The following is a 27139-nucleotide window of genomic DNA, read 5'->3' as shown; positions in this document are numbered from 1 at the left end:
TAAGAGTACTTTTTAGTAGAAATTTCTCAAATGCCAATTTATGATTTTCAATTTTGTCTCGAATGTAAATAAACTGATCGGCACCTTTCGGAACTTTTCCATATCCAGCATGAAGACAAGTCAACGCATAATGTTTTCCATCTCTACAGCTGAACAGAGTCAAAGTGCCAAGGGATTCTTCATTAGGCTCATCATCGCGCTTTGAGTGAACCATGTTGGATAGTGGTCGAATTATTATTTCGTCTGATGGGTCGACAAAACGTAATTCAATGTATTCTGACGCATTGCCATCAAATATCTTATTGATTTCTTGTTTCAAATCATTCTTTCTCATTTTTTTGTCCACTTCGAGGTACAAATGAAGATAACGCATCTCTTTGTTGGGATAGGCTATGCCATATTTGCCACAAAGCCAAGAAAAACTGTGAATGTGAAAACGTCATGGTGTTCGACAAAAAATTAGCACGATGGCGACTTGTCAAGCCAAATGAATCAAAATTATACTAAATATGATAAGAAATCATTACCTTTTCAATTTTTTATGCACACAATCTTTAATTTTGCAACCTTTAGTTAGAAACATATTTTTAAAGTCACTCGTGTTGGGATCGGGAGCTTCATCTACGAAAAAAAATTAATGCATTACATAGCACGGTGAATACATCATAGCAAGATAAAAGGAATACTTGCTGAGTTATTTCACTCTTCATTACATCTCACATTTTTGACCGTTAACAAAAATATGTGAATAAGGAAGATATAAACAAATCTCAATGGTTACATTGCATTCTTGTTTGCACTTAACATTTCAAAAGGCAATAAAGATTACGTTTGTGAAAATAAGCACACAAAGTGAATTAAAATTACTTTAACTTTTAAATCCCCGAAGCGTAATTAGTTGCACAGTCATTGAATTTTTAATGTTATAATCTCGTGCAAACAAATTATGGTATTTGCAATTTTTTGATACATGCTGTACTGGGTGTCTTCTCGTCTGCATAATGAAAAAATAAAAAAATAAAAAATAAGAACAATAGTATAACATTTAAAAATGACACGCTATGTAGACTATTCGTTGCACATTATTTTCAAATTAATAAAACTTAGTCAACAACAACAAAAACAGTCCTTCTCAGGACTATACCAACCTGGACGATCTACATTTACAAACATGTAACGATACTCCCGGGTTCAAACCATTTACTTCAAAGTAATTTAGACACCAATAATAACAAATGGTAATCGGATTGGTAATGCAAATTTTAGATGTTTTCAATTGATAATCAGAAAAATAAATATCCAAAAGGATTTGAGACGTTTACAAATGATAAAAGACATGATGATAACATGTCTATCATGACATATTGCAAATGGTAATGGACATTATGATAGAATGACAATAACCTATAAGACAACTTTCAGATATTCCAAAATTTTTGTAAGAATTTTCTAAGTTGGCATTCACGTAGTATTATAAATGTGTACATAAAGTTCTATGAAAATAAGCACAAAAAGTGAATTAAAATTACTTCAACTTTTAAATCCCCGAAGGGTAATTAGTTGCACAGCATTGAATTTTTAACGTTATAATCTCGAGCAAACAAATTATTGTATTTGCAATTTTTTGATACATGCTGTACAGGGTGTCTCAAAAAACTGCACATCTTTGAAATTAGCCGAAGTTAAAAATTTGCAAGATTCAGCAGTAATTGATTCTCAAATACACCCTGTAAAGCAATTAAAAAAATTAATACATACGAATTGCGGCCACGAAAAGCTAGGAAAATCAATTATATTACATTAAAGAATGATAATTTTAAAACATGGCATTGAAATATTTCTCGTCTGTGATTGGTTGATGACAGTGCAGTTTATCTCTAAGTGCACTGTGTTATTGCACTGTTCAAAAGCTGTAATTGCACTGTAAATACTGTAACCTGATTGCTAAAAACCATTGAAAGTTTCTGTGAGAATGTGGACTTTTTTTCAATTCAAAAAACAACATGGCGGCAGTTGTAAGTAAACCAAAGTAAACAAAGACTTCAACAATTGCAATCTTTTGAAATTCAAGAATTACCAAAGAATGCAATTGGTGAATCTTTTCTAAAAATTAGCAGCGTAATAAGACTTTTGAAGCGATAGAAAGTAAGGAAGCAGACAGAGTTGGGGTACACTCAAGAAATATCTCAAAGTATATTTTTATTAAGTAACAGAAAAGTTTCTCATCCAATTACGAGAAAAAATGCTATTACCTATACTAATTGGTGACATATTTTTACTCTTCATTACCTCTCCTGTCATCGTTTTGACCCTTAAGCAATGTCGTAATATTGGTAAAAGTATTCATATACAATGATAAAAATTGTTCATGTAAGTAATAGTTACGTGAATAACCGATGACTTATATTTTAAATTACTGATTATGGGCTGGGTCTGATTCCAGTAAATCTACTAGATCATTTCTCTCCATTTCCTTCAACAATTTCATCAAAGCAGAAACATCGTGATTAATGCTTGTCGTCTTCCAGTGTTGAAGCAACGCATCAGCAGGACTTTTTTCTCTTGAGAAGTCTCTAACCTCACCAGCTGTGAAATTCATTTTTCCAGCTAGTGTTTTCCAATCCTTGCGATACAACTCATCGTCTAGTTTATTACATAGCTGTCGATAAATCTCACAGTTTGATTGATCGATTGATAATCTTTGAGAATCTAAAACTATTGACAAACAAGAAAACGAAATTATCTCAACCAAAACATTTGAAAGCAATGACAACGTTCTACTTAAAAAAAAAATGTTCACAGTAGACAGTCAAGACATCCTTTCAAAATTAAGGTATTAATTCGCGAGTTATTTCACTCTTGGTTACCTCTATTTTGATCCACAACATTTGTGTTATTTTTGAATTAAAAGATTTTAGTTGGCTACTTATAACGATACCTTTTAAAATTAATTTATTAGGTTATAAATCATTGTTTGTATTTAGCGTTAAAAAAACATGGAAATGTTTGGGCAAATGTTTGCTAACAAAATTTTTTTGCTTACCAGGTTTTGATGTGGAAGGCGAAACACCAATGATGACTTCACTGTTATTATGATCTAATAGATAAATCAAATTAATTTCTTGCAATGCAATTAAATAACATTACAGTATGATGAAAAATTCTAAAACTGTCTTATCTGACCCTTTACAAACGTATGAATGATACGCATGATATAAACGACTCTTAATCGTTCGTGTTTCACTTTTAAAGGGAATGTAAAGATGTTTGTGCAAATGTTTGCTAACAAAATACAATTTCTTATCAAGTACTGCTGTAGAAGGAGTTTTGTCAATGTCGTCATAGTCGTTGTCACTCATGGGAGATGGCAAAGATATCTTTTCGTAAGAAGCTGGAAATTAATGCAATACATTACACGGTTAATACATCATAGCAAGATAAAAGTAATACTTGCTGAGTTATTTCACTCTTCATTACATCTCACATTTTTGACCGTTGACAAAAGTATGAGAATAAGGAAGATATAAACAAATCTCAATGGTTACATTGTATTCTTGTTTGTACTTAACATTTCAAAAGACAATAAAGATTACGTTTGTGTAAATATTTGCATATAAAATTCCATTACTTACTAGGTCCTGATGTAGACGTTATACCAATATCAGCATCACTGTCATTATCATTTAGTAGATATAGCAACGATTTCTTTTCTTCAAATGCTGAAGCAATGTAAATATGAAACATTTAAGAATGATGATATTATTAAGAAGTATTGCAACAAATGTAAGCTTTTATCTGTTAAACACCACACAAAAAGAAAGTTCCCTTCTAGCTATTTAACTTTTTAACAGATTTTTGGGAGCTGTAAATGGTTGTTTGTTTACGACAAAGTGTCATATATTTTGTAAACAAACTTGATCATGCTGATTTTGTTGTGACTGGTGTGTAAGATGGTCTTACTAGGAAAAATCTGAGCGTATTTTCACCAAATCGAAAAAGGATCTTCAAAATATTATGTTAACTATAGGTATTTGGTTATGCCTTCGAATACTTTTAGTTTTTACTATAGTACGTTTTCCCTTTAATACTTTCTACATTTAATTCACATTAGTTATAGTTTTACTCAAGCCTAAAATCAAAGTAATTTAGTCACCAATAGTAACAAATGATAATCGGATTGGTAATGCAAATTTTAGATGTTTTCAATTGATAATCGGAAAAATAAATATGCAAAAGGAATTAAGACGTTTGCAAATGTTAATCGACATGATAGAATGATAATAACCTATAAGACAACTTTCAGATATTCCAAAATGTTTGTAAGAATTTTCTAAGTTGGCATTCACGTAGTATTATAAATGTGTACATAAAGTTCTATGAAAATAAGCACAAAAAGTGAATTAAAATTACTTCAACTGTTAAATCCCCGAAGCGTAATTAGTTGCACAGCCATTGAATTTTTAATTTTATAATCTACTGTAAACAAATTATGGTATTTGCCATTTTTTGATACATGCTGTACAGGGTGTCTCAAAAAATTACACATCTTTGAAATTAGCCGAAGTTAAAAATTTGCAAGACTCATTCAGCAGTAATTGATTCTCAAATACCCTGTTAACGCAATTAAAAAAATAATACATACGAATTGCGGCCGCGAAAAGCTAGGAAAATCAATTACATTACATTAAATAATGATAATTTTAAAACATGGCATTGAAATATTTCTCGTCTGTGATTGGTTGATGACAGTGCAGTTTATCTCTAAGTGCACTGTGTTATTGCACTGTTCAAAAGCTGTAATTGCACTGTAAATACTGTAACCTGATTGCTAAAAACCATTGAAAGTTTCTGTGTGAATGTGGACTTCTTTTCAATTCAAAAAACAACATGGCGGCAGTTGTAAGTACCAAAGTAAACAAAGATTTCAACAATTGCAACTGTTTGAAATTGAAGAATTACCAAAGAATGCAATGGGTGAATCTTCTCTAAAGTTTAGCAGCGCAATGAGTTTTTCTGAAGCGATAGAAAGTAAGAAAGCCAGACTGAGTTCGGGTGCAGTCAAGAAAAATCTCAAAATATGTTTTTATTTAGTAATAGAAAAGTTTCTCATCCAATTACGAGAAAAAACGCTATTACCTATACTAATTGGTGACATATTTTTACTCTTCATTACCTCTCCTGTCATCTTTTTGTCCCTTAAGCAATGTTGTAATGCTGGTAAAAGTATTCCTATACAATGATAAAAATTGTTCATGTAAGTAATAGTTACGTGAATAAACGATGACTTATATTTTAAATTACTGATTATAGACTTGGTATGATTCCAGTAAATCCACTAGATCATATCTCCCCATTTCCTTCAACAATTTCATCAAAGCAGGAACATCATGTTCGTTGCCTGTCGTCTTCCAGTGTTGAAGCAACGCATCAGCAGGATTCAGTTCTCTTGAGAAGTCTCTACCCTCACCTGCTGTGTAATTCATTTTTCCAGCTAGTGTTTTCCAATCCTTGCCATACAACTCATCGTTTAGTTTACTACATAGCTCGCGATAAGTCTCATAGTTTAATTGATTGATTGATAATCTTTGAGAATCTAAAAATATTCACAAACAAGTAAACAAAATTATATCAAATAAAATATTTGAAAGCAATGACAACGTTTTGATTTAAAAAAAAGATGTTCGCAGTAGACAATACTATACATAGAGTATTATAAAAAATGTGTAAGTAATAAAGTCTGGTTTGCACTTCCGGTTTTATTAAAAGATTAACTGCAGTCATTTATCACACAAAAGTCACTTACGTATCTCTCGAAACAACAATTATAAGTTGCAATGCAGTCTTGTTTGAATTGAACGTTCAAAATGGGAGTGTATAGATTTCTGAGTAAATGTTTGTTAACAAAATTTTATTATGAAAGAATGTTATATGGAGTGCGGTGGTTGAAATTAAATGAACCTAAAAAATTCATGAGACAATTGCTTAAATTGTCCAGCAAAAGTGCGAAGATCATATCTTCATTTAAAATTTTATTACTTACCATTTTTTGAATTTAAAGCATCGTCGACATTACTGACATTAACATCGGATTGATATGTCAAATGAAGCTTTTCTAAAGCAGCTGGAACTACATTACATCACAACATGAATGTTTATTACAAAACAAAGCATTACGGTTAAGGTGTTGTTTAGTGAGCTATTTCGCTCTTCATTATCTCTCCGCAATAACGAGAAACAGAAGGTAGAATTCACTCTTAGAAAATGTGGTTCTGAAAAGCCAGTCAACATGAGTATGATGATGAAAATATTAGCATGTACATGTTTACCTTTTTCCTCGTAATCTTTTGACGGATAGGAGAATGGCCTTTTGGGTGTTTTTTTTGTCGTCTTTCCTAAAGATAAATCAGGCAAAACATAAAAGTAATAACAAAACTTCGAGGTCGTCGAGTTCCATTTCGTTATAAGGTTCACCGAGATTTTCAAATGCGAAAGTACAAGGTAAACACGTGGTATCTACCTTCTTTTAACAGTCTACCAAAACTTTCTCTTGTTATTTTTGAAAGTTCTTTTGACTTCTCGTCTGCATAATGAAAAAATAAAAATATAAAAACAATAGTATAACATTTACACATGACACACTACCTAAACGATTCGTTGCACATTTTTTTCAAATTAAAAAAACTTAGTTGGCGACGAATAACTTTAAATTTTAAAAACAAATTATTGGGCTCTTTAGGAAAAGAAACACAAGCAAAATGATAATAAATAATGATGATCCTTCCGCAGGTTTACCTAACGAAAATTTGTTACGACTTTTACTTCCTCTAAATCATCAAGTCTTAATGTCTATGATATTGTCAAACTTAGTTCACAACCTCCACCCCAATCCTGAATTAAAAAAAAAACACTTTTGAGATTTGTGCAAGTCCAACATTCAGGAGTCTACACACAACTGAAGCTCGCAAAAAAATACAAATCTCCTCTGAAATTGGAGTAAAAATATTTCTATATACAAATATGTATATAAGTTTGAAAATTGGTAAACCAGGCATTTAATACATAAAAACAGACGTATCGACATACCTATCATATACTCACAAATAAAAGGGAGAAAAAAACTACAAACAACACCAAAACTACAACATTACACTCTAATAATATTAACACCGATCATATTAACCATACACCAAAACCCATGGCAACGCATTCCACCCCATCCAATCACATTAATCCACCCGCTAATTCAATTAGACGCCAATCCATCTTAAATATCTAAGAATGCATGGTCGCAAGGGTAATTTGAAAAAAAGAAATGTTATAAGGCTGCAAAAAAAGACCATCTTTACCCTAAATGAGAAATAATGAAATAGTAAACGTCTTGAAAGCATGCATAAAATACATAAAACTAAAAGATGTTGAGAGTTGTGCGAGGATAATTGAAAACCTCAATACTAAAATAATCATTACCAGAAATCAAGTTCAAAATAGTACATCCTAGGAAACGAATGTACGATTACGGTGAAAATGACAATTAAGTTTGGACATTATAGTGTCATGGAACCATTAATTTGCGAGAACATCGACGAAAAAATAATTTTACTTACTCGTAAAATGTCTCTTGAGATCAGGTCTTGTTTTCCAGTCAGTCGACCTCATGATTTTGTGCACCAGAAGAGGCAGTTCAGGAAAACGTTGTAAGAAATAATCTACATAGTTGCCATCCTTGACATAACGCAACAGATGTGCACGATGTTTATCGTTCCAATGCTGATTCAAGTTTCTTATAAATCTTAAACACTTTGCCCATGTAGGCTCGTAAGTCAGAGTTATGTCTTTGCCATTCTTTTTAAAGCTTGTGAAATCTTTCAAGACTTCATCATCGATACGCGTCATCCATTCCATGGGAGCATACAATTGCGCAACAACATCTGAATTTGGAGAAATTTGACCTTGTGATTGTTTCATTTCCGGTTGGTTCCCCATATCACATAGCATGCTAAACTTCTCTTTATCGGATTGTAGATAAGGGTGTTTTAACGCCTTTTCGGCAGATGGCCTGTCTTCTGGTGAATGCTGTAGCATCCATGAAAGTAGATCTTTAAGTACAACATCATCGATTTCCATCAATCCAATAGGGTTTCCATCTAGCAAGTTTTTCAGTCTATACTCTGGAGGTCCAAAAGGATGTTTCCCTTTTGTTGCAACATAATAAGCCACCATTCCTGCATTCTAAAAACAATTAAAATGTAAACAGCACGAAAAAATATTAAAAATAAATTGAAATGTACCATGCATATGGGTACACATCTGCACCTACCATCACATCAGATTCTCTTTTGTAGCGTGCTTCACCCCATGAATTTTTATCTACAATGTAAGATTCAGGTGCAATCCAATACTGAGTTCCCCTATTAGCATCGCTTTTATGTGTCGTATGGCTGTTCTCCATTATTCGGCTTAAGCCAAAGTCAGCTATTTGAAATATTCCTTGTGCGTTTCGTAGAACATTGGAAGGTTTCAAATCACGATGAAGAATTGGACGCGGACCTCTATGAAGGTCAGCTAATCCTTTTAAAATTTGTTTAAGAATTTTGGGAAGTAATTTGTGAGGGTAATAGAAACAACTATTTGAATTTGATTCCACATATTCCTTCAACGACTCTTCACATAGGTCGAGTATCAAATAGACGTATTCTGTTCCAAGGCGTTCTTCGTAGTAGGAATAATTCACAACATATTGCGAGTACTTTGCGTTTCCCTCATTCAAAATTTTCTTTTCGTTCTCTGCTATTTTTATGCAGCTATCTCGACGAACTCGTTTCACTGCTTTTCCATAACCATCCTTTCCTAGTCCAACATAAACACGGGTTCCATCGTTTCCTTTGCCAATGCAAAATTCGTCTGAGAAAATTACCCGTACATTGTTCACATTTTCAACCTTGTTATCAGGGTGCTGCCCACAACTAATTAGCTTTAACAACAATTTTTTGTGCTTTGTTGATTCATCAATGTGTTTCCATTCTTGCAACTGGATATCTTAAAATTATGTAAAATAAATTTAGAGATTAATGATGAAAACATTCAAACAATTGGGAGTAGTTGAAAGTTTCCATCACACACAAAATTCGGATGGTGACAAATTACTTCCAAATCACTTCAAAATTAAATCATATATTCTGATTTATGCAATTGATCAGACAGCAGTATAAAGGTATAAGCAGATACCAAAACATGTTCTTTTTATTGTCAAATAAAGCCGTATATAATTACACCTAGTGTTTGTTGCTTTTGAGTGTAAAAAACGTTAAGAACATGCTTATCATGTCTACAGCTATATAATCAAGTGACAAATACAACAGAACAAATTTATTTCAAATTTCAACTTTTACTCTTGACTCTCAGTCTTTATGAGCAATTCTATGCTCACATATCTAGCAATCTGTTAGTATTCAATTTTTATCAGTGAAATTAGACCACAGATAAGAGACCATGCACTATAAAAAGAAATCATTAATTTTAAACTTCAAGGGAAGTATAATGCATGGCTCAAATTTATGATCTAATATTTTCAGAAAGGATTTAGTATTGTCTATTTCAATCATCATTTCCAAAATCCAATCCCCGTGTTATGATATTGTACATTTTTATTTCTGCTAAATTAATTGTGGTAAAAAGTATTTCTTTGATAGTAACTTACTGGTTAAATGTTCTTCGAGATCTGGAATTGATTTCTCTTCAGTTAGTCTCATGGTACAATGTACAAGTAGAGGAAGCTCAGGGAAAACATGCACGAAATACTCTTCATAGTTACCATTGCTTTGAAGCAGTTGTGTAGGAGGCTTATCGTGCCGATGCTGGTGAAAGTTTAGTAAAAATTCTACACAACCGAACCATGTAGAGTCATAGTGTCGTTTCTTGAAAAGCTTAAAGACTTCAGGGTCAATACAATCTTTCCAACTTCTTTGACGATTCAACTGCTTATGGACATCTGAATTAGGATGATGAAGTAAACGATATATTTTTATCACTGTTTGGTTACACAGGTCACACAGCATATCAAACTTCTCTTCATCAGATAGTAGATAAGGGTGTTTAAGCGCTTCGTTTGCTGATGGTCTGAGTTTGGGATTTAGCTGTAGCATCCATGAAAGAAGATGTTTAAGTTGAACATCCTTGATTTCCTTCAATCCAACAGGATTTCCACGTAACAAGTTTAGCAGTCTACACTCTTCAGATCCAAAAGGATGTTTACCTTTTGTAGCAACATAATAAGCAACGAGTCCTGCATTCTAAAATCAATAAAAACAGTGTGAAAGAAATGTAAAAATTCAACTTTATTTCACACATGGTTACATTTTTATACCTACCATTACATCCGACTCTCTTTTGTAACTTGATTTGTCAAACTTCCCATTATCTTTACAATATGATTCAGGAGCAATCCAATACGGACTTCCCCTATCACCATTGCTTGCATGTGTCGTAAGGCCATTCTCCATTATTCGGCTTAAACCAAAGTCAGCTATCAGAAATTTTTCTTTTGCGTGGCGGAGAACATTGGAAGGCTTCAAATTCCTGTGAAGAATAGGACTTGGCTTGCGGTGAAGATCAACTAATCCTAATAAAATGTGTGTGAGAATTTTGGGAAGAGAATTTTGAAGATTCTCCAATGTAGAAGAATGCACAAAATCTTCCAACGATTCTTCACATAGGTCGAGTATCAAATAGACCCATTCTGTTTCAGTGTCTTTTTTGAAGTAGGAATAATTCACCACATAATTTGACTTCTTTTTTTCAATTTTATTAAAAATTTTCACTTGTTCCTTTGCAAAATCGATAAAGTTGTACTGAAGTATTCGTTTTACAGCTTTCCCGCAACCATCCTTGCTCAGTCCAAGATAAACACGGGTTCCATCACTTCCTTTGCCAATGCAAAATTCATCTGAGAAAATTACTCGAACATCATTTAAAAGTTGAACTTTTACATTAGGATCTTGCCCATACTTAATCATTTTTAAAAATAATTCTTGGTGTTTTATCGATGGATCATTAAATTTCCATTCTTGTAGAAGCAGTTCTGAAATTGAAGGAAAAAAATCAAATTTAGAAATGAATGGGGATAATAAAATACATAAAAGTAGTTAAAGATAGACTATTACAATGAGAAATTGGATAGCAACTGTACAGTTTGTTAAAAGTTCTAAAATCATAAAAGTATAAAATTAAGGTTAAGTAAAACGGAAACAATCAATGAACAGATTACTTAAAATCTATCTCATTAGTGTAAACTCTCTACCTTTTTCGTTCTTTTTCTTAATGATTTCTTGTAACTTGTCTTCCATCGAATCTCTTAAGTAATAACGCTCTTCTTCTTCGTATATTTGCACCAGACGCTCCATGACGTTCTTTTGTTTTTCTATATCTTCATCTTCTGTGACAATCTCCAGATACATTTCATAAATATCTGCGGCTTCCCTATACTGCTCAAGTTTATTAAACAATTCTGCTAATTCCCATAAAACAGCCAACACTCCACTGACAATTCCAGCTGAAGTAACAATTGACAAGTTCTTCATGTTAAGGTTGACGAAATCTTTACTAACGTTGATACCACCAACTTTTCTTGGTCGTTGTGGTCGATGATGCTGTTCATGTTGTTGCTGTTGAGATTCAATAAGAGAAAATCCTTTTCTATAATGGTCGAAAGATTGCTCATAATTTCCAAGCGACTTGTTCAATCCTCCCAATGCAATATGGCAGAGAAATTCCATTTCATCTTTCTTCATTGCGTCCTCCAACCTTTTAATGTTAGAATGAACACTCCCCAGGCCAAGGTATACTTGATGTTCAAAATATTCACTTTCAACTTTAGACGAAAACTTTAAGCAATGATTAAAACTGTTTATTGCTTGCTGCCTTTTATTAGAGAGTGTGTAAGCATTACCAAGACCAAAATATGCTATCGTTTTCAGGCTATTTTCGTCTGCAACTTCTACACAATTATTGTAATTTTTAATAGCCGTTTCATAATCACCATTATTCATAGCACAATTCCCTTCTTCCAAAACCTCCATAACTGCTGGAACCGTGAAAGCCTGATCTCTTCTAGTAGTCACGCGAAAATTTATCTAAGTTCTCCAATGTTCTGCATATGAACAGCAAACTTTTCTTTATTGTACTTATTTCTATGCGCCAAACATCAAAGTTTAACTATATAAGGCAAAATTATAAGCTTTATTTAGTCCACTCTTTAGTTTCAAAATTACAATAGAGGAAATTCATTTATGGAAGTTTAGAGCAAGAAAATGAGAGGTCTGACTAACATGTATGTATAGTGTGTGTAGGGTCTCATATACCAGTAGGTTAAAGAAACGGCAATTTTGCAAATTGAAGGTAAATCAATTCTCAATAATGAATGTTTTAACATTTTAATTCATTCAAGTGTCCATTTCAGCAACATTGAATTTAGGAGTGATTTCCACCGTACCAGTAAGAAAAGTTTTTAAGTTTCTCAAATCGCTCCATTTTTAAGGTTGTTTAAAGTAGGCAAAATGCTCCTTTTTATGGAGCTTGTCAGTCGCTCGAAAAGTCTGGAACGACTTACTTTTGTAACGTCATGCAAAGTATTCATCAAGATATATATATCAACCACGTGTTTGTCGGTAATTGCACGTTGCAAACCCCCACTCCCACAGTCACAAAAGTCACGCATCAAGACAATACTTAATTCTTCTAACTCTGTAAACTTCTTATAGCTAAAATACAATTATTTAGCATATGAAGACAACGCAAGATGCGACAGCTTGAAATTGAATAAAACGATCCATTAAAAACTTTCCGTCTGATTTCTTTTGAGTATCTTTTTTTCTAGTATTTTTAAAAACAGGTGTTGAAACACACGAAGAAGAAAACAATACAACAAAGTCTGGAAAATTTACAATGTGACGATCCTTAAGTTAACAGTGTCACAAATTTTGATTTCTTTATCATTTTTGTTCTCGTCAGATCAGAACCATCAAGCTATGTCGAATACCTGTCTTGCATATAGTTGCACATAGTCGTAGATTAATATATATAAATTGGGACATTTGCTCCAACTCGTGTCTAATACATATTTGAGCGAAATTGCGCATGCATAAACCACGATGCGTCAATACCGAAACGTGCTTTGAAAAATCCTTAGCGTTTTATTGATGAACAACTATAACTCTGACTTCATCAAACGCAACACTTACAAACTCAACGAACCCAACGAAACGAACAACTCATTGACAACAGCGACAATACCTTACATCAAAGGTACGTCTGAGACTATCTCGCGTATCTTACAACCATACAACATACGTGTCGCACATAAACCAATCACAACGTTACGACAAGTACTAACGAACATAAAGGACAAAGAACTACCCAACGAACGACAAGGTGCAATTTACAAAATAAACTGCTCCGACTGCCACGCCTCCTATATCGGGGAAACTGGCAGGAACTTAAACATAAGACTTACTGAACACAAACGAGCTACATAGAAACAAGACAAAACTAATCACATTGCCGAACATCACCGAATCACAAAGCACAACATTGACTGGGACTTGGCAAAATGCATTACTTACAGTACTGACTATAGACAACGGCTTACAATAGAAAGTTGGTATACCAACTTAGACACTAATTCACAATGACAATACACAGTTGACACCCACACATTACAACTAAAAACATCGCAACTAAATCATACATCACAAATAAAAACATTACACTTCACACTAATTCACAATGACGATACACAATTGACACCCACACATTTCCTGTACACACAATGAAATTCAATCAAACTACGAATGTGTCCCAATTTAAACATACAAATATATATATAAACTGGGACATTTGCTCAAACTCGTGTCTAATATATTTGAGCAAAATGGCGCATGCGTAAAAAAAGATGCGCCAATGCCGAAGCGTGCTTTGAAAAAACGTCAGCGTTTTATGGATAAATTTGTAGTAAATAATGATTTTTCTACGAAAGAAAACCAAACAACAAAATAAAGGCGCCAATTTTCTTAATATAGAAGCATATGAGGTTGACCAGTCCAATCTTAATTCGTATGTAGTTTCCAAATAGGGAGGTACCCACACGTCACAATGCATTGTAAATTGCAACTTACATGACCAACCTATTATAAACTCCAAAGTTCAGGTCTACAGCGCGATGAATCTCTGTCAAAAGAGACTCACAAGACGCACCAAGAATCAAATTCTTATAATCCGTTGGCCTTAGTTAGACTTCTGACACAATGAATTTTCTAATGAATGAAAAAAATCCGCAAAATTCAACCTCACGTTTTAAAGCGTTCCCGTTTTTAATATTGACTATTGATGAGAGTACAATACAACTAAGTCTGCAAAACGTACAAAAAATTCTCCAGTCTTCAGGTAATTCAACACTATTGACTTCTTCACCGTTTTTACTAACGTCTGACTAAAAGCATCAAAACAACAAGAATGACTTGTTTTGCAAGTCCTCATACCTACATAAATTTTCTCAATTTGAAAAGATCACAGCAAGATATAGTGACCTGGCGACCCTTGGTGGCGGAGATTGGAGGAGTTTTGAAAAGGCATAGTTTCAATTTTACACGCGAATGCTTTCGAAAATGCCTTTTGTGTGAGACATAAGCAAGTACAATAGAGGAAACACAAAAAACAGTCGATTATTCATCATATACATCATATTGCACACACTATACTTGTGTTTTAACCCGATGCCTGCCTTAATCAATGCCCTAAAAGCACAAGCAACGTCTTTCGCCCGTTTTTAGTCGTGCTCACTCAGGCCGGCAAGACCAAATTATATATTCCTAAAGGGTTAGAAACGACTGGAATGAGATGCAAAATTGAGCAACTGTACTCCATGAAATGTTCCAAAAAGTCTCCCTTGTCTAACCGAACTCCTTTCTTTTCATGCAAAGGTGTGAAAGGCGAGTTTCAGGCGCCTGAAAATCAGATTGCTTATTCAGCTTTTTACAAGACTGTCCATGCCAGATTCAGAAGTTAACCATTTGTCATTGATCTATGATGTAAATGGCATTTGTAATTCCTAGGCATGCTGATGAGCCCTGACATTGGGCGAAACAGCTATTTCAAAAAAATTATTTAGTTGAAATAAATGAATGATTTGCTTTGATTTGATTTGAAATGTAAAATGATTTTGAGAATTCAGATGTGATCGATTTTAAACTTTCTCGGAGTGCATCAACCATGACACCACCGACTTATGTTAGCACCAATCATTTTAGTAATTCATGTTTACAATCACAACAGCACGACTAGTTGTTTTAGTCTAGCTACGCCACTGATGTCAGTCTGATGTTTTTTTTTAATAAACCATGCTAGTTTAAAAATTGCCAACTTTAGACAGCAAAATTTTCCTGAAAGTGTATAAAAACAACACACACTTAACAACATTTTCAACAAACCATGCGTGTTCAAAGACTTGCCAATTTTATGAAAACAATCGAATCTTAACGACAATATAAAAACACATGTTCATTTGAACGATAAACATGATTTTCAATATCGTCATTATCCCAGCAGTAAAAGAAACTTATTTTTACTTGGATAGGAAAATGATAATTTTTGAAGAATTCAGATGTTAAAGATAAAGATTAAATCAAATTTAGCTCAAACAAGAGCTTTAAGACAGCGTAAAATCTGTTGAAAGCGGCGTTGCAATACATTTCTTTGCCATAAAAGAAAAGATAATTAATAAAAACATATTATTCATATCGTATTCAAATGGCATATATATCCGACTGCGAAAGAACACGTCATTTCAATATTCGCATCATTCTTGTTTTGCTTAGCATGGTGCATAATGAACCGGTAACTTTTATACGAAGTCGATCATCGATAATCCTAAATATTTGTAATAGTTGTAATTTACTTAACGTTCACAAAGACTATAGGAATATAGTTACTCTTTAAAACATAGAGTAGACTGAAACTATGCGCTCACCCCCCAGAATATAGGTGATGGAATGCAAACTTGAAGGGCTAACTTAATTCAAATGCTGGAAAATCCAGATAATGTTTGATGTACAGAATAATGCTTGATATGCAGAAGTATCTGACATAGGACAAGACATTTCCGACATTTTCAGTTGTACAATGAGCTAATCGAAGACAAGCAATCGTTTCTTGTTAAATCATTTCATGAAAATGTTCATGAATGACAATATTTAAAGTATCAATGCAAAATGGTTTATATACATATCATAAATGAAAAAATTAATTTAGACAACACCAAGTACAGTTTTCTCAAGAATTATATTTCTCATAATACAATTTGCTTGCGTGTCCACTTCCGCCAACGTAGTTCATAAAATTGTCATGAAGAAGAGAAAGTATACACGCTAACAAAGCTAAAGCATCGTGAAAACGTTAAATATAACACTGTCGACATTCTGTATGTATGAAAGTTTAATTATGATTAAAAACGCAGCAGAAAAAACACTTTAATGCTATAGAATTGTTTTAGTCCGTATAGTTACTGCCTACAAACTTTATGTTTTTATGCGTGATGGGTAGAAAATCTTTACTTCTAAACTAAATCGGAGTATTTGTAAAGAGAGTTATAAATAAGTTACATACACAAACTTTCGGCAATGAAAATTAACGTCTGACGCAATATAATTTTCTTAATGTTGTTAATATATACACCCTAAAAGAAATCACAAAGTCGAGTATTTTTAAAGAATATCAGCCTTTAATCATGTAAAGAATACAATATAACAAAGTCTGGTAAACTTACAGATAAACCACTGATCTCCGATCACAGTCTCCAATAGGTATTTCAACAAGTGTATTTCTATAACGTTTTCCGTCAGGTAAGAAACATCAATAATAACGCCTTGTTTGCAATGTCGTCATAAAAAAGATTATTTTAACAATGTAAAAATTTCAAAATAACAGTAGGAAGTACATTTTTTTGAAAAAAATGCTTTATGTTCTCCATGGGGGGAGGGGGGACAATGAATAATTTGTGGATTTAAATGTCCTTCAAATGTATGAAAAATAAATAGAAAGTTATTACATAGATAGCTAATTCACCATATAAAGTGAACCATTTATAAGTCTAAAAAAGCTTGTTAATAAAACAATCAACTTCAATTTTCTTTCTCCTCATCGCTACTTTCAAACTGAATAAAAACTGGTTCTGGTGGTAGGACTTGAACACCATTTATTGGCACATGATGTTTCTTTCCAAAACCGCTGTCATTATGAGTCCACGATCAACTGCTCGTTTCTTTATTAAATGAACCGACGTTTTTTCTACTTTCGTTTCCATTCCTCTTACGCGTCTCATCATTTCCTAAACGCTGTTTATAGAAAAATAGAAAATGTTGTATGATGAAAGACAATCTAAAGCAATGATGTGAAAGATTTTTGAAACTTAAGTTAAGTAAATAGAATAGACCCATAGCAGTGCAAGGATAAACGAAAAAAAATCAAATACATTTACTTTATTTTACATATAAATACCTCAAAAGTTTCTTCAAATGATTCATTATGTTTTTGTTGATCTGATTGACTTCTGTCTTCAACAAAAACCTCCCTGTTTTCTTTAACGTTTCTTTCAAGTTTGTTTTTAAATGATTTATAACTACCACGGGAATATCCATCCGTAGAGATATCTGATTGGCTGTCGCTTGGCCGTGGAGGAGTGGGTAAGAATTCAGAAAACTCACTGCCACTGACAATGGACATGATTTCTGGGTCATGTGATTTCTCTTCCCACTTTTTGTCGGAATAAATTGCTTGAAAATTTTGATCCTTAATTTGGTCTTGAAAGACAGGCGATGATTTATAATCTACCTCTGACGCATCTGAATGTGAGCTGAGTTGCGATCGACCAGAAGCTTTGTAATAAGTCGAGGTATTAGCATTTTTAGCATGGGATAGTTTTGGACGGTTTTCAACTATTTATCTTTTACTATTACCAGAACCATGACTTTTAGCTTCACAAACTTTTATTTCGTGATTTATTTAATCTCATGTACGAGTTGAGCCTTGATATTTGGCTTTTCTTCTAGGTGGTAAGTAATAAGAGTGAACATCTTCATAATTTTCATGTCTTGACGGCGAATTTCGAAGGTTTATTGTCCAGGCAGATGGTAAAGGTTTTCGTCTGCGAGTCGTAGAAGATTTAAAAGATTTTTTGTAGTTCAGTCTTGAGCGGTTTCTTGGCAATGATCTCCTTTGTCTATAAAGAGCAATGGTAATTTTAGAAACTTTAAAAACCAAAGGAAAAGCCAACAGGAATGTATTGCTAACGCTAATTGGGGGGCTCTTATTCATTTATTCATGATATGCTGAATTAATATCTTTTGAAATGTATTGTTATCTACGGATCTATAACATGCATATATGAATAAGAGCCCCTCCAATTGGCGATATCAATACATCCCTGAAAGACAACGTGTGTGTTTGATAAAATTAAGCATAGTAAGCCATTGGAGGTGAATAAATAACAGAGTAGGATTACGTGTGCAGTTGAATTCGAGTCAGTGACTTGTACTGCAACCGAGCTGTAATAGTATAACTGGTCTGTGGTAGTACAACTGATCTGTAATAGTTTAAGTGCCCTGTGGTAGTATGACTGACCTATAATAGTTTAAGTGCCCCGTGGTAGTACAACTGACCTGTAAGAGTACGACTTTCCTGGATGATCAAATGTTCTCACAACAACAACAGGTTGTTGATGATCAACACTAGACACATCATCACCATATTGACTGTAACCCATGTTGGTATAATTTCTCACTGAATCACTGGGCATCATGTTTCTTGAACGGTTGTCATGTGACGCCATATTACGTGATGTCATTGCAGCTGCCTCCTTGGAAGACACGTTGATTGACTGTAACCTCTCTGTACGTAGTGGAGCACTGGACTTTAGCTTCACATATTCTCCATATTTATCATCAACATTGAAATTACCACTTTCCTTTTTTCTGTTTTCATGAAACTCTGAAGAAGACTTCCACTTATCAACAACACGATCCTCATTAACAACTCGTCTCTCGTTATTTTCACGACTCTCGTAGGAAACACGAATCACGTTGTCCACACGACTCTCTTTAGCTTCATGAGTTTGATTCGCTGATACACCAGCAATATGAAGGGTTTCATGAGACATTTGTAACCTGTTTCTATTGTTAACATTACTCTCTTCAACAGAGCCATGATCTTTTAAGCCTAAAATATGAACTTTGTCTGTTTTTACGTTATATTAAACTTCACCCTTGTTTGCATCACTATCAATTTCATCCAAAGTATTTTCTCTCATAATTTTAGTAAATGTTTTACTGTATATGCCTCCTTAAGCAGACTCTTTTCCATGAATGCTTGAATTGAAACATTGAAAATATTTATAGAAAAAGGAAATCAAGCGAAGTGATCACGGTAATTAATACGACAAGTTTTTTAAAATAAACATGTTTCAACAACTCATGATGCCATCTTCAATAAATACTTGCTTGTGATAGGTGCATATAGGGGTTTTATGTTATGTACCCATCACACAGAGTACAAAAAGTTCAAGAACGAAGTAGAAATTGACTTAAGAAGGAAAACAATATCAATACTGTCAGATTTAGTAAAGACCGCAAACGAACAAAATTTATGCTAAGATCAAATGAGAATTATGGATATCACTTGAATTAGCACGATAAGCGACATTATGAAAACGTACGTCCTTGTATGTGTAGTAAAGCTCATAAACTTCTTTGTACACATTTAATGCATACAACAAAGGTCCATTTTTAACCTTTCAGAAAGTAAAAACATCTTAGTCTGACATCGAACTAGAATTCCTAGCTTGCAACTAGTACGACCAATCGTTTAGGCTAATAGTTAAATTCGTTCGTTTTGTGCAATGTATTGATTTTTGAACAATACTTGCACTTTGTGTATTGTAATGAAGTACAACTAAATCATAAAGGTTTCATGACTTTCTCCATTTTCAATGTTTGTACTAGACTCCCCGAAGCTTCAAAAAATAAGGATGCGGTATATACTATACTCGTCGACTTTAACCCCACCTCCAAATTTACATCTGTTCCTATGCCTATGTATCAATCCTATGTATATCTATGAAACACCGAAGCATTGGCGTTGTGGCTGGGGTACAGCCAGGGGGGAATACCCCACAAATGATTTGAGGGGAGACACCACTACCAGAAGGCATATGGGGGGCGCCAGAACGCATCTTTACAAACTCCTTTAAATTTATTTCAGGAAACAAAATTCAAACAAATAAAACCACTGAACGACGGAACGGATCAGAAAAAATGGCGGACGGATCTATTTCTGCTGATATTCACCAAAATTGACAAATATTATTTCGCATTGTAATACAATTTGTAATCAGAATGATACAATATTTTGATCTATTCATATCCAACACTTTGCCGCGTTTTTACTCAAAATTACAAGGAACATATAATAAACAGGCACCGCGGAGGATCGATAATGGGGGGCTAATATTCATATATATTCATATATGCAGGCTTATAATCTTTTGAAATACATTGTTTTCTAAGGATTAAAACATGAATACATGAATGAGCCCCCAATTATCTATCCTCCGCGGTGCCTGAATCTTGTATGCCGAAGGTTCATTTGAATTGTCAAAAGCTCTTTTTTGATGACGACATTAACTTAAAACTGACTTATTTTGTGTTGTTCAACACCTAAACTTTGTAAACTATAGCTTTGGAAAATCGTCCAGTTTGCACAAATCTTCTTAAGCTATTTTTATAGTTATTATGGATATTATTATTATCTTACACAAACAATCTCATGAAGGGATTTTGAATCGAAAATGCTTAAAAATATTGGGCGCAAAGAGACGTAAAATATCCTGAGATGACGAGATAACAACGAAAAGCATAATCAAGGAGTATATGTTGAATGTTAGAAAGTATATCACTACGTATGGAAGATACAATTTATAAGTGCCTTATACATAAATTTGATAGTATAACTTACTTTCATAGTCGGGGTAATATTCCGCTCCTTCACCTTTAGACTCGTAACGTTCTGTCAATTGAAAAGTCACCAAACGTGTGACAGTATTTTAGTCAATGAAATTCGACTCAGAAAAAACCTTAAAGATATATTTATAGTTGGTGCATAAAGACATAAAATCTCTTGACGACGATTATCGAGATAAAAAGATGAATAAAATGTACGTATGTTCTACGATAAAATGTTCGTAAATATATATCCATATTTTTGCATGTATAGCTTACACACAATTTACGTGGGTCTCGCATAAATTCGATTGTATATAACTTACCGTCATCCATGAAGTAACTTTTCATTCGTTGAAGGCAACTCTATAAATTCTGTATTATCCAAGGTGAATACATCGAACTTAGGAAATTCTACAATCATAAATACAAATTTATCAAATCTTCGTCTTTCTCACTCGTTGAAATGAAAAGATTAAAATAAAATTCTTGCACAGTTTTAATATTCAATCATTAAGGCGTTTAAATTACATATAACATCATAACCTTCAACGCCGTACGTCAACAAAGCAACTTTCCGTGATTATTAACCTTAACATAGATGAAAATTTATAAAAATTAAACATACGCAGGAAGAAAATTTTCAGAAATTGTACTCATCCTTGTTAAACGTTACTTGTATCAATGTTTTAAAACATCCAACTGTATGAAGTTAATCGTCAAAAATCTACGATAATCATTTCATGCACGCCAAATAAGGATGTTTTTTTTACAAATTATTGTCGAAACAAAAATATTTATCATAATAGTAGCAAAGTAGCTACATCTTAGGGGAAAGCTTATTATTCACAGATTCTAAAAATCATGATTACCCAACAAAACAACAAAATCACAAAAAATTTGTCACAGCAACAAGGTAGCTATAACAAGGTATATAAAAGACTACTATCGTCAAGTTTCATCTTTATAAACTTCATTTAAAAAATATTAAGTGCAATGGTTTACTTTCACCAATTATGATGAAGCTATCACAATCAGGGACACCTTTAAACTCAGTAAGGCAATGGGGTCTTTGTCAATGTGAACAAAATTGGAAGTTATTTTTTTCCGTACTAATCTCTACCAAGAAATTTAAAAACATAAATCAAAACACAATCCGCTTATTGTAATCACAGCAAATGGAACGTTTTATAGTATAACTGTTTAATGTTTGTGATTAACCATTGATTGCAGTCGACTAGATTTAAAAAAAAACACAGGAGATTCTAAATTTGGACAACCGAATCAAACAAGGCGCTACCATGCAACACCTAATGAGAAGAAAAAAACCTTAAGGGTACTGGCATGTAAGATATACAGTATTAGAATTTAGAATAGTCTGTTCATCTAAAATGCAAGAATTCATTGAAAAATGTGATATTACGCGTGTCAATGACACATTTAAGATGCAACTATTTAAAATAACAAGAAAAAGATCTTTGTTCATTCGATACTAGCGATACCGAGAATTTGTCTATTTTTACTTTCCAATTATCATTCTAATCAAATTTTTCCTGGTAAATGTTCAAATGGTGAATTATATTACGCGTGTCAATGACACACTTCATTGCATAACTATTTAAAATGCAACTATTTAAAATAACAAGAAAAAGATCTTTGTTCATTCGATACAAGCGATACCGAGAATTTGTCTCATCTTATTTTCCTATTATCATTCTAATCGAATTCTTCCTGGTAAATGTTCAAAATTATTTTTTGTTAACTGTAACTGAGAGACTGAAAGATATGTGTTAAAAACAGAAATTGGGGATTTGTACATGGAATTAAAGACTGTTACGCTCAAAAAAGCTAAATTGAATTTGTAAAGTCTTTTGTTTTGTATAAAGGTAATAACAAAATGTTAAGAGTTTTTCATTTAGGCATTGGAAGTTTGATTTAATGACTTTCTATCTTATAGAAAAACCTAATACAAACTATTGGCGATTGAATCAAACGCCTGACGCGTGAAATGTTCTTAAAATGGTTATTTGGGTATTGAAAGAATTCACAAATGCAATCTAGAATAGCAACGTGTAGTTTTTATCCAGTAAAAAACATGTCACAACTATGTTTGTAAAAATTCTCTCACTTTTAAAAGTTTCAACAACCTCCACTTCTTCACCGTTTTTGCTTCCGTCTGACAGCACGAATGCCTTCTTCTGCAGCTCGTGACCTTGAGAGAAATAAAGATTTCTTTACAATGTAGCATTTCAAATTCAAAAGATCATAGCTGGAAAAACATGCTTTATGGAGATTTCTCTAAGCAGATTTCGTAAATGACTGCATTTCAGTATGCTCACAATCGTAAAGTAGAAATGTGTTTAAAAAAGTATCGTCTACAAATAAACAGTTATTACAAATAAACATTAATTCCAATAAATCTTGCATAAATCTACCAATAGCAAAACACAAATTGTTTATGAATGGACTGTTTCTTGAATTATTCAACTGGAATTTTCTTTATATCATACTGGATGATGGCTTGGGCAATAAGAAAAAATCCTTACTTTATCGTTTCTGTCAACATTTTGTTGACCTTGCAACTGCTCATGAAAACACTTCGGACATTCTGTGAATTTGACAAAATGCATTAACAAAAATAGGTACGCTTGCGTACACGTGGGAAGCCTGTAAAACAGGAGACGCAAAAAGATTGAAACAAGTGGAGTTGCAGTTACTTTAACACAGGATAAGAATTTTATAGTATGCATAAATTTAACAGTTTGCAATTGTGATGAGACCATCCGGCAATTGCAATGAAATATGAGTTATGTTTGATCTCATTTATCTATGCTTCAAGACCTGGTATTTAAATTCTGTTTAAACAATATTACTATTTTGAAACATTGAATTCATTGATTGACAACTTGTTTTATCATGATACTTTGAACTCCTGATACAAACAACAGAATTGTTATTATTTGTGGAGGATTAAAAAAAGGTTTGAACTTTTTGTAAATAAGAAATATGATAAAAAGGCAGTGCATAGAGTGTCATCACAGACATGATATCTGCCACTCTCTTGTTTTGCATAGCCTAATTTCTCGGACAAATAAAATAACTCACCTTCAATGTTGCAAACAGACCAGTGAGACCTCTCCCAGAAAATTGTACAGCTCAATATTAGTGCAAACTAGATAGACAGTAATGAGTAATTGTAAACAAACATTAAAAATACTTATTGCAGATACATTTTCATTCAGTGACTGTATCCAAATTATGAAAAATACGCATGAGTTTAGCTTAATAATAATGGAATCCAACAATTATATACTTTTTTGGAGCCCATTTGCAGATGGTAGAGGTCTTTTTTGATTGCATAACAAAATGTGTTAATGAAAACTATTAGTAAGAAATAGCTTTAGGTGCACTTATGTAAGGAATTCTCTTTTCAATAATACAAAAATCAGGTGCACCTTTACATGAAAATACGATCATTGGCCGACTCTAACCAGCAAGGGCATGAATTTTTCCAAAGTATTTTTTTACAACAACGGAATGTCTTCAGGAGAATGGGCCTGAAATTAAATAAGTAAATACTTGATTTAATAAAGTTAGATGTAATTACTGGTAAACAAAATAATGGAACATAATAATTGCTTAAAATTTCTCAACTAAATAAGTCTTCATTTTCAACATATCACAAGTGCTTGATACCTTCATATCAATCACCAACAATTTACACAAAAATTCATTCAATTTTCCTTGAGTTTCAAAGAAATAATCACAAACAAATCCTAAAACACTTCTCCAATGTTTTTCCAGAAATATATCCCACAATTACCCATGACATCATTTTTGTCTAACCTCGGACATTCATTTACTGGACTATTTAATGTCATGGCATTTTTCGTTTTATCTTAGTATAATTGCATTAATCATGTCAGGTGATAACACCAATAAAAATAAGCCTTCACTTTGTAGCCCTTGTTCAAGCTTTCATTTAATATCATACTGCAACTTATCTCACTATATCTCATTCAAATTTAATTATAAATTACATGCTTGAATAATTACAAGCTAATATGCACAAAACCAGCAAAAGAACCTGAAGGGGAAGTTTTATCTATAACCATTAACCAATACCTGCATAAAACTAGTTTCATTTAAGTTCATTTTGTAAATATTTATATTTTTGCTAACATTTAATAAAGTTGTTTCCATTTGAAAAAAATTCAAAACATTCATCTTACTTGTCCCCAGTCACTTTCTTCAGTTGATAAAACTTATTATTTTTCCATGGCCTGATGTCTTTTGAGCAGCCACAAACGTCTGCCATCTACAGAAATCAAACACAAGTTCCTAAACTGCATAAATGATTGGTGCAAACTAACAAACCAACAAGGGCCTAGAGAGGAAATTTGATCTATAAAAAACATTAACCCATATATATCCATCATATCTCATATCTACTCACATTGAAGCGTTGATGATAAATAAACTGTGAATCATTGTGATATCTACATATACTAAACCTATAATAATATATTTCTCCTTTACTTAACTAACTTTGATGATTACAATACTATTTTCATGTGAGTTCATTTCGTAAATATTTACTAATTTTATTTATATTATACGTACAAAACCAACAGAAGAGCTTTGAAAGCAAACAAATATAAAACCAATACAAACTGTCACCACCGACTCACCCTGAATGGTTATTGATAAACAAACTGTGAATCATTGTAAAATCCACAGATAATAAAACCTATAAAAATGTATTTCTCCTTTACTTAACTAGCTTAATGGTTATAAAACTATTTTCATGTAAGTTCATTTCGTAAATATTTATTTATATTATTGCCAACATTTAACCAACATTTAAAAGCGATGTTTCCATTTAAAAAAAATTAAGATTCATGTAATCATCTTACTTGTCCCCAGACCACTGAAGACTCAACGGCCTTTCCAGCTGGCTTACCTAACTTATCTTTAATTATGGTCGTGAAGATTTTCGTCTCAATCCCATAATCCTAATTGATAACAAGTCAATGAATTGTAAGAGTCCCAAACAGTTATAAAATGTAACGACAGAAGAAATACCATGAACTAGGTACAAGGAGAGATGATCTGTTTTAGTCGATTTTAATTTCGTTTATAAAAATGTGTTTCGAGATAGGAATGGACCGTGACTTCCTTCAGTTTTTTATGAACATGCTACAGAGTCCACGGAATCTACAAACTTGCTAAAATCTTAAACATAGACTGCATTCTGGAAAATAACTTTGTTCAAATCCCGAGTTTAATAAATAAGTCTCATTCTACTCGCTACGAACGTCCTGCAGTGTTCTAGCTGTTCGAATTTTGAAAGCTGGTCATTTGCATCATACAATATGATTTATACCAAAATGCTGAAAATCTTCCTTCTTAAAAATGACAATGCACATAATATCCACATCCTTATTAGACAACCCATTCTTTGATGACGGATGCACTTTAGTGAAGTCATTTTAGCGATGGTTGTTATATTTTATTTTTTTGTTTAAAAGCATAACATTGACTGGGAAGCCCTTGCATGCATTGCCAACAATCGTTCTTTCAACAAATAACTTAGTATAGAAAGTTGGAGTACAAAACATGAACAAAATGCATTAAATCTATTCACAACAACAAGTTTGGAAAATACTCTCAGGCTCATATCATTGACTTGGTTTGATTCTTACATGCACCTTGATATTTCGAGCAGACACCTCTTTTCTTCTGGGATTTTCTGTCGGTACAACAAGAAAAAAAGCCCAGAAATATGTAATAAACACTTGCATGTAAAACAATACATACAACTGCAGGGGCTTCGAAAAGTGTGTGTGCCATGCTAACTGTGTGGTAATTCACAATAGTTAAACTAGTATAATAAATTTTTTGATATTTAATTCGATTTTTTTTTCTTTAACTCTATCATGTCACCCTTATTGAAAAGTTGGCACATCTGTATAAACCAAGTATTCAATTTTTTATCAAATCTTATAAAAAATGCTCACAATGTAAAAATTGAAAGTTTCCGACCATACATAGCTTCAAGGCTCCTGAGCCATTTTTTTTGTAGAGCTAAACGATCAAAT

The 27139-nt window shown here is 32.9% G+C and overlaps 2 protein-coding genes across 8 annotated transcripts; both read right to left on the bottom strand.

Moving 5' to 3' along the window:
• Positions 1-1416: 1416 nt before the first annotated feature.
• LOC124437959 lies at positions 1417-18010 on the bottom strand. Of its 7 annotated transcripts, XM_046987920.1 has the most exons (17): positions 17545-18010; positions 16814-17381; positions 11297-12210; positions 10368-11077; positions 9698-10289; positions 8318-9036; positions 7605-8229; positions 6518-6580; positions 6327-6392; positions 6041-6127; positions 5302-5593; positions 5174-5229; positions 4960-5013; positions 3633-3719; positions 3305-3391; positions 3044-3097; positions 1417-2715 (listed from the first exon to the last, which is right to left on the bottom strand). In XM_046987920.1, exons 3-17 carry the CDS (start codon positions 12072-12074, stop codon positions 2414-2416), a joined length of 4572 nt encoding a protein of 1523 aa, XP_046843876.1. In that variant the 5' UTR covers positions 12075-12210; positions 16814-17381; positions 17545-18010; the 3' UTR covers positions 1417-2413. The 7 variants fall into 7 exon arrangements, 5 of the variants coding, with proteins under 5 accessions (XP_046843876.1, XP_046843878.1, XP_046843879.1 ...); XM_046987922.1 differs by lacking the exon at positions 3305-3391 and having other exon boundaries at positions 17545-18009; XR_006945923.1 differs by lacking the exons at positions 1417-2715; positions 3305-3391; positions 4960-5013 and having other exon boundaries at positions 5468-5593; positions 17545-18009.
• A 362-nt stretch (positions 18011-18372) lies between these two features.
• Positions 18373-25979, bottom strand: LOC124437979. The gene is made up of 11 exons (XM_046987986.1): positions 25730-25979; positions 25271-25356; positions 24494-24595; positions 24144-24210; positions 23585-23646; positions 23167-23250; positions 21585-21629; positions 21365-21452; positions 21055-21105; positions 18705-19272; positions 18373-18628 (listed from the first exon to the last, which is right to left on the bottom strand). The coding sequence occupies exons 8-11, from the start codon at positions 21387-21389 to the stop codon at positions 18544-18546; spliced, it is 729 nt and encodes a 242-aa protein (XP_046843942.1). The 5' UTR covers positions 21390-21452; positions 21585-21629; positions 23167-23250; positions 23585-23646; positions 24144-24210; positions 24494-24595; positions 25271-25356; positions 25730-25979; the 3' UTR covers positions 18373-18543.
• Positions 25980-27139: the final 1160 nt, after the last annotated feature.

This window comes from Xenia sp. Carnegie-2017, unplaced genomic scaffold, assembly GCF_021976095.1.
Source record: "Xenia sp. Carnegie-2017 unplaced genomic scaffold, XeniaSp_v1 HiC_scaffold_19, whole genome shotgun sequence".
NCBI lineage: Eukaryota > Metazoa > Cnidaria > Anthozoa > Malacalcyonacea > Xeniidae > Xenia > Xenia sp. Carnegie-2017.
Note: the sequence above shows the minus strand (reverse complement) of the source record. Positions and strands in the feature narration are given on the sequence as shown.